The sequence below is a fragment of the Quercus robur genome, chromosome 2, assembly GCF_932294415.1.
Source record: "Quercus robur chromosome 2, dhQueRobu3.1, whole genome shotgun sequence".
Lineage (NCBI taxonomy): Eukaryota > Viridiplantae > Streptophyta > Magnoliopsida > Fagales > Fagaceae > Quercus > Quercus robur.
The window spans coordinates 47,461,004-47,473,393 of NC_065535.1; the positions used below are offsets into that span (position 1 = coordinate 47,461,004).

General features: G+C 33.1%; 1 protein-coding gene across 4 annotated transcripts; it reads right to left on the minus strand.

Annotated features, from left to right (window-relative positions):
- Positions 1-2,913: 2,913 nt before the first annotated feature.
- Positions 2,914-12,003, minus strand: LOC126713802 (glycosyltransferase BC10-like). Of its 4 annotated transcripts, XM_050413673.1 has the most exons (12): positions 11,904-12,003; positions 11,607-11,671; positions 10,356-10,913; positions 9,892-9,990; positions 7,757-7,857; positions 7,587-7,658; positions 7,384-7,474; positions 6,750-6,830; positions 4,575-4,634; positions 4,370-4,492; positions 3,585-3,623; positions 2,914-3,487 (listed from the first exon to the last, which is right to left on the minus strand). In XM_050413673.1, the coding sequence occupies exons 3-12, from the start codon at positions 10,737-10,739 to the stop codon at positions 3,359-3,361; spliced, it is 1,179 nt and encodes a 392-aa protein (XP_050269630.1). In that variant the 5' UTR covers positions 10,740-10,913; positions 11,607-11,671; positions 11,904-12,003; the 3' UTR covers positions 2,914-3,358. The 4 variants fall into 4 exon arrangements, 3 of the variants coding, with proteins under 3 accessions (XP_050269630.1, XP_050269629.1, XP_050269631.1); XM_050413672.1 differs by lacking the exon at positions 11,904-12,003 and having other exon boundaries at positions 11,607-11,882; XM_050413674.1 differs by lacking the exons at positions 11,607-11,671; positions 11,904-12,003 and adding an exon at positions 11,033-11,166.
- Between the last annotated feature and the right edge of the window lie 387 nt (positions 12,004-12,390).

Here is a 12,390-nt window from a genome sequence, read left to right on the forward strand (position 1 = left end):
TTATTTTTAAGTACAATAGTAAAAAAAAAAAAAAGAAAGAAGGTAGAGTATGACCTACAATAATTAAAAAGTAACTACTATTTGTGCAAAAACTATAGCATGGGACTCGCAAACAATCTACTTTACTTCACTTTTTGAACAAAACAGTGGGATCTCTACAATGTGCCAAGCCACTTAGCAATTAAGCTCACTTAAGCCAACAAAAAACTTTTTCTTTATGGGACCTGCAAATAGTAGAAACCATAACAATAAGTTAACACTTTTTAACAATTTAAGTGCATTCCAAATGCACACCAAGTCATACATCACAAGGACATTAACTTAATAAAATCAAGTCCTACATTCCACAGAGATTTATTTAATAAAAATATACTAAAAAAATGTAAAATTATACTTTACCACACTAAATTATATCAATTTTTACACTTATCACCTTAAATTATCATTTGCATGACACTTGCTCTCCTAAATTATGAAAGTGCATACTTACAACTATTACCCATATAACACTTTGCAACCCATCCAATGGATAATAGTTTTGGGAAGTAAGTGTGCATTCTCATAGTTTAGGAGGAATAAGTGTAAAAAGTAGTAAAGTTTAAGAGGGTAAAATGTGCATTATCATAGTTTAGAAGAGTAAGTGTAAAATAGGTACTACATCCATATTGGTGGAGCTAAAAATTTTAGCATTTAACACCTTAAAAATCTACTTTATCTATTTTAACACACAATTTCACAACACATCCTGCATCAATGGCCTTATTTTTACCATTAGCCAAACATTATTCATTTTTTTATTAATTTCTTTCTCACTTCCTCTTTGCCTTTAGCTCCACTGATTTTGGGCGCTAAATTGGAGTTTAAGTTGGTAAAATTTTTGCTATTTTACCACCACCAATGGTGATGCTCTAAGGGGTAAGTCAAGTGTACATTTTCATATTTTATGAGGTAAGTGTAAAAGATGATATAATTTAGGGAGTAAAATGTAATTTCCAAAAAAAAAAAAAACACTATTACAAGCAACTGGAGGAGTAAGACTTAAACTATTGTGGAAATCATCAAATAAATAAATTATCATTTCCATTCCACTTTGATCGAAAATGTTGGTACCGATAGTTAACTTGTTCAAATCACCGTTAGTTCCCTCCTAGCTCCATGTCAGCTTGAATCTTACGCTGCGTTTGGTTGGGTGTAAAATATTTTCAGGTGAAAATATTTTAAAGTGTTTGGCTACATTATGAAAATTGTTTTGGAAAATATTTTCAAGTGTTTGGTTGCATTCTAAAAATGCTATTTTCCTACTAGTTCCTCACATTTTATCAGTCATTTTCTCAGCTTCCAAACAAATTTTATAATAAAAAATTTCAATAAGTAAACTTAAAGAAACAAAAATCAAAACAATAACATTCGTTAAACTCAAAAATTCGGTCAAACTAAGAGAGGGAGGAGGAAGAGAGAATGATCTCAAATTGAGGGAAAGGGAGAGGGAGATTGAGAAAGAGAGAGATCGATCATGGGTGGGTCATGGGTGACAAGACCGGTCAAGCGGAGGTAGGCTTCATGCGGCGCGATCTCGGCGAGATGATCTTGACAGCGTGATCTCGCCAGTGCGTCTGGGGTTGGGGTGGTGGTTCGATGGCTTGTTTGTTCTTCTAGCTCACTCTCTCTACTCTTTCTTCTTACTGTTTCTCTCTCTCTCTTTGGGTGTTTGTGAGTCCGGAAATTATTTGAAGGTAAAACAGAAGCGTAAATGATTTTTCGGGTCAAGTGGCTTATTTTACGGTCAAAGTTTAAGATTTTATGAAAAACTTTATTTTACATGTACACCCAAACATGTTGTTGGGTGTAAAATACTTTCCGAAAATCATTTACACCCGAAACAAACACAGCCTTAACCTAACCAATTCCAATCCATTCTGCTGTTTTGGAATATTTTGTTAAATTTTGACCAAAATGGTGATTTCGACCAATACATGAAGAAACATTTTGATTTAATTTTTTTATTTTTTTATTTTTTATCCTCGTTTATTCATTCTTGGAATATGAAATTTGAGTCTGGTTATTTGTTTGACACTACTGCTATTAAAAATTGAGCAATTTGAGCTAATGATTTGATTCAACATCTTTTTGCTTCATAATTTGAAATTTGAAAGGGTAGCTTTTGATTCATCCTAAATTAATGACCTTTTTGTTATGTAATGATTAAGTTAAGAATGCGTATTATTTGATTTTGTTTTGATAATTTGATATGATATAAAAAAATATGATGAGATGTTAGCTAATTTTCATTGGGAAAATATTTTCTTAAGCTCACTTTACTTAAACATCCAGTATTTTATATAACATAACATCCATAATTGATGCACTGAAGTATACATTTAAAAAAGCCAAAGAAATATTAGCAATTATACTAAAATTGTACGTTATTGTAACACCGAAACATTATGTTCCAGCAAACCAAAAAGATCACTCTTATAAAAAAAATAAATTAAAAAAAATATATATATATCACTAGAACAGAATTGACTGCTTAGGATGGGCCTGTATCTTCTAAACAATAAGACTTGGGGAAAAAAGAAATACAGTAGCTCAAAAATCTGTCCTTGGTTTACATTCTACCATTCATACCCATATCCTGGAATTTCTGACTATCAAAATTCTTAAAAGATTTTTTTCTCTTTCTTAAAATAGAAAAGAAATGGGTAGATACAGAATCAAAAAAAGATAACATACAAACTTTTTAACTAAATTAAAATTAATGCTACCGTCATTTGATTTAATAATATTTAGTATGTAGGCATATCATATAAACATTTATTTTCTACTAACATGCGGGCACAACTTGATAGGAATATACTAATATTTAAAAGTAGTTCTACTCGCGTAATTACTGTTTCCTCTGTTTGACTTGAATGAAGGATGAATTTCAGAGCTCCGTTGATATGTTTTGTATTCAGAACTTCAACTTGTAATCATCTTTTACAAAAATTAACCATAAAAAATTAAAAAAAAAATGCCCAGAAATATTCCCCCAAAATTTTCTGCTGCATAAGTAGATCAACATTTATAGCCCAAATTATAGGGGAAAAAATAGACAACAATTCACCCATCCCCAAGGAAATGACACTTACAACCTCTTAGCCTCCTGCTCTACTCACGTCACCCTAATTGCTAAGCCAGTTGCCCTTGCACTCAAGAATTGTGGTTTGGGGTCATTCAAGCCTAATAATGCGACAATTTACAACTTCATAAGCTATATGGGAAACCAAAGATTGAGCGAAAGGGTCAAATGCAACAATTGATTCGACCAAAGAATTTTAAGAGTCAAAAATATCTTGCTCAAATTGTTGTATCTTGCTCAAATTGTCGTGTAATTTGAGAAAAGATGCAACAAGTTGTCCAGAGCATCTGGGGAGAATTTCCTGGCAAATAGGTAACACGGCCGTCGTATACCATTCCATAAGCAAGGCCACATCTGCACTTCTTTCTGTAGATATTGCCCAATAAAGGAAAATTGTTTTTAGATATTGCCTAACCCATCTGCTCGTGAAAGATTGAATAATGAAGCATTATGGAAAGCATACCTTCTCATCACTGGTTACATGCACACTCGCATCAATTGACTGCAAATACAACAACAAAGTGTCCATCAAAATCCATGACTTTTAATTGAAATAGCAACAATTTGTAATATATGAAACTTCTTTTTTTTTTTTTTTTACAAGTACAGCCGCAAGGGAAGGGTTAGGGGATGTTCAAACTAGTGACCTCTACATCATGAGGTGGTCTCCAACTGATCGTCCATCAAAATTCATGACATTTAATTGAAATAGCTACAACTTGTAATATGACATGTTCAAACATTTTTTTTTTGGACAAGTTTGGCCTCAAGGGAAGGGTTAGGGGGATATTCAAACTAGCGACCTCTACTTCATGAGGTCTCCAACCAATTGTGCTACTCCTTGGGGTTTTATGATATCTTCAATTGGATATGGCAACAAAACAAGGATACTATCATTGGGGGCAGAACAACCAAACGCCCACCGTGAAACCCAAAAAAGGCCACTCTCAGTAATACATATATACCAATTTGATAAGGGCACCGGTTTTTCACCACTCAGATGGGCACCGTTATCTTTAATTTAAAAGCAACAGCAGTCAGTCACTAAAAATTCATCCTCTTTTTTTCCTACTCATGGAGTCCCACATGAATATGTCACATAATAGGTAGCAGGATGAATGAAGGAGGACTGCAATGGGGATGAGCTGAATTTTAAATATAAAAGGCCATAACGATAAATTTTTGTGATAGTGTTCACATGTTGGGCTGTTTTGTCTGAAATATTTTACAGATCAAGCGGAAACATACCGTAATATTCATCCGAAGCTCTTCAGTAATATCCTGAGCTCTATATGATTTTGGATGCCACTTTCTCTCAGACCAATCAACATGTGTAACCGACCAGTTAGCAATTCCACCAGGATCAGTCATCTGAAAATACATTTGGAAGATTCATCAGACGTGCTGAAAATAATTAAAAGCTGAAAATGCAATGCTGACAGAAATTTCTTACATGGAAAAAGGTCGGCAGGTAATGTTCATCAGCAATGCAATTGCGCCCCTCCAAACCTGGCTGTAATATCCAAGAACATCCACATTAATGCCTATTGGTGCCTTCAACCACATCTACAAAATTTCATAGTTTCAAAGATCCCACAAACATATCTTTACAATGTTTCCCATACACATTTAATGAATTTAGCAACCAACTATTTTTTGCAAGTAAACTTAGCAACCCAATTATAAGTGTAATTGCTTAGAGAAATACATCTTGCCAAGGAGTTAGAAACAAAAAGGGCAGGGGGAATGTGGTACCTCGCAACTTATTACAAGTCAATGCAATGACCAAAACCATGAAGCCAAATCAGCAAAAAAACCAAATGTAGGTCCTAGTGTACAATCGTGAAGAAAAAATAAAACAAGAAATATTACAAAACCATATTCTCACATAACCTGCCTTGGAACTCAAAACCATCTAATGCAAAACCAAATTTCCTAACATATATACAAGTATCACAGTGATAAGATTCACAGCACAAATCAGGTCTATGACTCAGATTGCATTACAAATTTATAGAAATATTCAATCTCCCGGCTTACTATGCAATTCAAGAGCAACAAATAATGTTCTAGGTTCACCAATCAAACCAAAGGCTAACATATCAAGCTTCAAAGTAGGAACACTGACAACATAGGTACAAAAAGTTTAGGTAATCAAGCTCAATGGTCCATCAACTTCTATTATGTGCACATTCTGGTGTCCTAGTACAATTAAAGGAGAAACACACAATTGATACATCCTCAAAAGCAGCATCCATTTATCAATGAGATAAGTCAGTGCTGTCCCAAAACTACTCCAATAATGCAAGTACATGAATAATGGAAGAGAACAGGCACAAACTTGTGGGCCAAGTAAATAGGGTGAGTTCATGAGTTTGAGACTTAAAGGCTTTGTTTGTTTAGAAGGATAGAACAGTGAGGAAATAAAGTGATAGTCCATTAAGCATCTTGTTTTAAATTTTCTTTTACATCCTTCTGTTGATTACTGTCAAATCGTCCATACATTATATTTTTTTCTTTTTTCCCTCCCATTTTGAGAAGATTGAACATGATGGGCCTTGATGGAGAATACCCATCACTCCTACTGCTTCCTACCACTTTTCAACTCAACCAAACAAGAGAAAGTAGCAATCCATCTTCCATTCCACCCCCCCCCCCCCCACCCCCCCAAAACAAAAACTTTTCCCCCTTACCAAACACACTTATATGAAATGAAAATATACAACTTCAGTATATATTGAGTAATGGTGCAAAACACATTTATTGCATATGCCTTATAAAATTTTCTGCCATACAAAAATCATGCGATTTTAAATAATATGAGTAAATTAAAAACCAAGCAATAAATGAACCAAAAGAACACAATAAATTTCCAAACCATGGATGCATAAGATCTTCATGAAGTGCCAAAAAATATATAAAAGTACCTAAGGGAGGGATAGAAGATTACACAACGATGATGATGATGATCTTGAAATCAACAGAGCATCAAAATTCCACATGTTACCATCTAAATTTGCATAAGGAACAACTGGAAATCAATGGTACAATATGAACAAGCATCTTTTTTTAATTAGCATCTCGGAGAACATTCATAAGAAGTATCAAGGAAGAAAATATTGCACAACATATAAATATATATATAGACAAAGTTTGGCTACAAACTTGGCTAGAGCCTAAGATTACAACTCCTGCTAAAAAAATTAATATGACTATATATTTTGAAAATCTAACCATTGAATTGCATGTTCTTTATGTTCTCAACACATGTCAAATTTCATGCCAATCGGATATTATTAACTATTTGATTCATAAACTTATTTTTTATGCAAAATTTAAGACCACAAAAACTTAAAATTAAAACATTTGATTTATGATATAGTTATTGATCTTTGATCTTCTAGAAATTTTATAAGCATGGAGGATATAAAAAGAAAAAGTGATCTAATGGTGGATTTTTTAGAATTCACATTTAATAAAAAGATATTGAGTGGAGTTGTAGCTTTAGGCTACAACCAAATTTGTTGCCAAACTTTGTCCAATATATATATATACATATATATATATACCCAGACACACATTACTATTTTGAGAAACCACAAAGATTGAAGATGCAATTCAAAATCACCTTGCAGTAATCACGGAATTTAGAGTAGTAAAGATTGTCAGCCACAACTATCACAGCATGCTGCCGCTTCATTGAGAACCACTGAACAGAAATTAAAGCATTAATGGTTACATATATAAGATACCAATAGAAGTTCAGATTCTAGCATGTTAGTATATCTAAACCAAGAACTCATCACCACCAACCCTGTCCTATTTATGTGGGGTAAAAAAGAGCAAAGCTCTTACAGCAGGATGAAAAAAAATGCATCTCTCTTATAACCTATAGACATTGGTTTGACTCCATACACTAGAATGTAGACAAAATAGCCAACAGAGATTGGATGACATTTGATACTGAGATTATTGTGCCAAAAGTACTAGTAAAAGTATTAATAAGGTCCTAATTATAAGATATACTATTTCTCCCAACTAGTAATATATTTAAATAACAAGCTACAAAAGGTCATGGAAAGATGGAGGACACTGTTTATTCAATCATTTTTTTTTTTTTTGGGATATCCCATCTGGAAAACGGCTACATTAGCCACATGTTTTGTCCAAATAACTATCCTAACAACAACAATGCACATCAAGTATTTCATGTTTTGCCAACTACATCCCCAGCCTCATTATCATCTTAGTTGAATGTATACCTGTGCACCCTTTCTAAAGTCTTTCTTTTCAATTTCAGGTAACATGTGTTCTGAGTACCTTCCATTTCCATGTGGACCAGGATCCTGAAAGCTGAAGGAAAAAAATACAACAAAATTAAAAAGGGGCTGGGGAAGGAAGGAGTGCATCAACAACAGACAAGGCATCCTTATAATAGGCCGTTATACAAAAAGGGTTCACATACCAGTCAACAAAGCTGATATTTGTATGCATCAGATAGTCGTATATATACTCAAAACGGTGTAACGGTACACAACTGCAATGCCAGAAATAGTTAAGCAGAATTGATAATAGCAAAATTAATTAAAATTAGTTGGCAAAAAGTAATTCCACATAGCTATAAAAGCTCATCACCTATCAGAAAGTAAAACAAAATGCTGGTTATCAGGATCTTGGAGTGCATATGCCAACAATCGCCTCTCTGCATCAACCATCGAAATTTTCCCCCATATGACCTGCAAACATGATAAACCAACTAATTTTATTAATTTAAATACTCATCAATCTCTATCTCATTAAACAACAATAATAACTACAAATTAATAACATTTATTTTCTTTCTTTACAAATGTAACTGTTGTTCTTTGAAACTCTTTAGGACTACAGCATGTATATATCCTTTGAATGTGAGATAGTGCCTCTTCATCAACAAAGATTATTACTTCTCAAATAATAATAATAATATAATAAAAACAAACTAATATTATAACAACAACTACTGCCAAAGCAATATAAGATCTTTACGAACAACTAACATTTTAAAAAGAATTATCTAACAAAGCAGCACGTCAGAACTTCTACAAACAATTATGGATTTGACAGAATTCAATAAATATATTCAGGAGGAAGAGGGGAGAAAATTGATAACTTATGTAGATCATGTCATGAGTGTTACCCTTCTTTTCTTACAAATTACAATAGAGGTAATTGTTGCTTTAACCTTCATATCAGCAGATTTGAACATTTAAGTGCACAACTTAAACTTCTTGAAACGACTGAAAAAAGGTTATGTAAATCTAGACTGCAAAAAAACTAAACCGTGTCTACCCAAGTGGCCAAAAACAGAAAGAAACAAACATTTTCCACTGGGTTAAGGACTGAATAAGGTAGGCAAACACAAATTACATAATACAGGATTAAACCCAAGACTTAATTGGTTAATCCTCCAGCCCTTGTTTACATCAGACGAGATTCCATCTGGTTAAAAAACTGGCTAATAGATGTAAATATTGTTCTTAAATGGCATCATTGTCATCAATTTTGAAAAGTCAATTTTCCGATTAGTTATGCCAAACAATAGATGCCAATAAGCACTTTCCTCCCTCCCATTATAATGGAATAGATGCTGAAGACGGGTTCAAAACCCTATGGATTCATATGTAACTTTTTGGCTAGTCCTTGACATGTAAGTAATTTCTTGGTCATATCTTCTTCTTTGTCATACTTAGGATTTTCCTTATCAATCTATATAGATTATCTTACTCATTTCCTATATCTATATTTGTGAATCATAGCTCATAACAGTCTTAGTAGTTAGTATATCAAATTTAATTAATCATATTACCTCAAATAGATAAGTTTCCAATAAAGGGATAAAGGAACCATGCCCAGCCCAACTAAAATTAATAATTAGAGAACTAAACCAAAATACTATTAATCAATTCATTCGAGCAGTGGCACATCTTCATCAGACACCTGTACAAATATAATTCATGCCTATTGATAACCTTATCAAGAGGGGTTTATAATTAGTAAGTTGGTATGTGTCAGTGTAGTGGGAAAAAGGTGCATGGTGCACCATCTTTTACTCCATTCCGAGGTTGCTTATGCTTTGCGGAGTGAAGTGTTTAGGATGTTTGGGATCCAGTGAGAGATGTCATTGACTGTAGAAACTCTTCTATTTGTATGGAGAATTGGTTTGTAAAACACTCCTCAGCTGTATGGAATCTGGTGCCAGCATGCGTTATGTGGCTATGTGGAAGGCATGGGATAGTAGTATGTTTGGGGATGTTGAGAGACCTCTTGAGCAATTGAAATCTTTGTTGATTCGTACTTTGTTTGATTGGTCTTGGGCATGGGGTTTTACCATGTTTGAGTTCCAAAACTCTTTTACATCTTCTATTTGATCTTCTTGTAATTTTTTAAGTTAAATTTGTATTCATCACCATGAACATAAAGTATTTTTCATCTTCAGCAAAACTTTTATTACTTATCAAAAAAACAAAGGAGAGATCTGAGATTATGCCCACTTTTTAAGCAAATGAAGTTGTCTTTTCCTGATGGAGCAATAATTTCTATTTTTCACGCTGGGAGTTAATATCTAACAAAAACAGAAATGCCAATTTTAAAAATAAGATAAAAGAAACTGTATAATGAGTGCAGCAAACAGTTTGTTCATAGTTTTTTTCTGAAAAATACCCATTTCAATATATAATCTAACCATGAAGAAACATAAACCAAGAGTACACTTTGAAATTAAATTTGTGAACCTGATCACTGCGTATGTCCCGATTAACAAAATAACGGCTCACATGTACTGGTTTTTCCTTAGATGCATGCACATAAACAGAGAATTTTCCTTCATGACCCTGCCAAAAATGATGGAAAAGCTTCAGCTAAATATATGAATTTACCAACGATAAAACAGGCTTTATCAATAAAAATGATGGTCTGAGAGAAACAATCAAACAATAACAGGTTGCACATTTAGTACTAGTCTTAGAATCTATTTTGTTGACAGAATTTTCCTGGAAAGTTCTTCCTACCCACTACATAGTGATTTAAATGACAATCCACATGTAGTTTTAAGTCACAAGACCTATTTGAAAGTAATGAGACTTGTTCATCTAAATAAAATACATGCCAATGGTCGTTTGGAATGCCACAAAATGGGTTGGTGGAAATTCTTGCAAAACCCAGATGTAGGAAAATTTTGTCCTTGTGCCATACTTACATGGAAAAACTTCTCCCACAGTTTCTCAAATGGTAAAGAACCAGGAGTCAGGAACATGAAGGCAATTTTAGACTTGTGAGACAGAATAGGAGGTGAATTCAGGATATCTTTAATCACAACATGAGATGCAAGTTCTTCATCTGTAAATTCCCGTGCAGGTGCAGGTGGAAGCCAATCAGTAATTGACATGCATCCCCGAGAAGAAAATACATAACATGCTGCACTGCTTTGGGGTGGATACATATATGCACAAATCAGAAACAATGTGACCAACAAAACCAAGATTATGATCCACATGGGCCGCCTTAAAGGAGGGCGGTGGCGAGGCCCCGGCAATATCTGCATATCAGCCATGCCAACACGCCACGCCTGACTGGTCTTCATTTACAATAAACTCATCAATCAAATCTTCATCTCCAAATGATCTCTCCCTCGTCCTTTGTCCTCCCCATCCACCAAAACACCCTTTCCTCTCACCTAATTAACCCCAAATAATAAGGAGATAGAAACAGAAACACAGAGAGAGAGAGAGAGAGTAGTTTGATCAAGCCCCCAACCCTGAAATTTTGAAAGAAAAAAAACAACAAAATCAAATGGTTAAAGATCATAAACATCCAGTTTATACATATAACAGTTAAAGATTTAACTTTCTAAATAAAGACTCAGCTGGACCTTACCTAAAGTATTATCTTTCTCACTAATCAAACAGAGCAAAAGTGCATACAATTAAACATCAATAATTATCAATCCCATTGAATTCAACGAGTTTGATAAGCAAACCCTTTGAATTCAATAACTAATTAAACCAACCAATACAGAAAATTCCCATTTCTTCAAGTATATATAAAACATAAAATTCCAACGAAAGCGTTTAAAAAGTCAAACCCAAAATCCAGCGCCCACCACAGTTTCAACTTTCAACCTACCTACCTCCCCCAACAAAAAAAATAAATAAATAAATAACTAAGACTTGCTCAAAGCCCAAAAAATGAAAACTCCATGTCCCAAATGCACACTCTATCGAAAACATTAGTCAACCCCCTCAACAAGAATTTCCCATTATTCCCTGTTTGGTTGCTGAGAAAACACGTAAAAAAAAAAATATATATATATATATATATATTTATATATATATATATATATATATATATATATATATATATATATATATTAAGAAACACACTTGTAAACAATAACATAACAGAGAAAAATTGTCAGAAATGATGAATTGAAATGAACCAAGAGAGATACCTAATTGACGCAAATCTGTGAGGGATCTGGAAGCTGAAGCTTTTGACCAAATGGGTATTCAAGATCTAGGTCAGAAAATATTAACAAAAAAAAAAAAAAAAAAAAAAATCAGACACAACCAAACTCAAAGAGTCAGAGGGAGAGAGAGAGAGAGAGGTTTTTTATATTTATGCGTTTATGTATAGTTGTTTGATTATGATTTGATTCCTTAGACGATTCGTTTCTGCGTCTGTAGTGGATTTTTCTTTTTTCTCTCTCTAACCAAAAAAAAAAAAAAACAAAAACAAATTCTCTGACCTGACTTTTAGAGAGAGAAAGAAAGAATAGTCGAAGAAGAAGTCATTGTTGTTATTAATCTCTTTTTCTTCTCCTTTTTCTTGCTGTGCTCATCCAAACAAAATAAGCCATTTCAGCCTGCTTTTTTTTAATAATGCTATAGATCCAGATTATTTTATAATATTTTTATGAACAGTTGATGTAACTTTAGAATTTTTGAAATAATTATAACAAAACTGTCAAAAAAAAAAGAAATAATTATAACAAATAAAAATGTGATGTTAGTAATAGACCTATATTAAAACTAATAAAAATTTACTATATCATTAATTTATTTATAAAAACATTGTAAAATAGTTTGTGTAAATAATATTACTCTTTTTTAATTAGTTAGTATTTAAAAAAAATGCTTATTTTATGCGCATTCCTAGTGCGTGTCCTCATGGCCATTTAATTTGTTATTCCTTTACCAAAAAAATGCTTATTCTTACCTAGCTAGTTTTGTTGT

Excerpts from the sequence above, each read along its gene's own strand:
- LOC126713802 (XM_050413673.1), bottom strand. The coding sequence starts at position 10,739 with ATGAAGACCAGTCAGGCGTGGCGTGTTGGCATGGCTGATATGCAGATA. Across the intron at positions 9,991-10,355 it reads TGTGGGAGAAGTTTTTCCAT|GGTCATGAAGGAAAATTCTC; the intron begins GTAAGTATGGCA and ends CATTTTTGGCAG. Across the intron at positions 6,831-7,383 it reads ACTTTAGAAAGGGTGCACAG|TGGTTCTCAATGAAGCGGCA; the intron begins GTATACATTCAA and ends ATTTCTGTTCAG.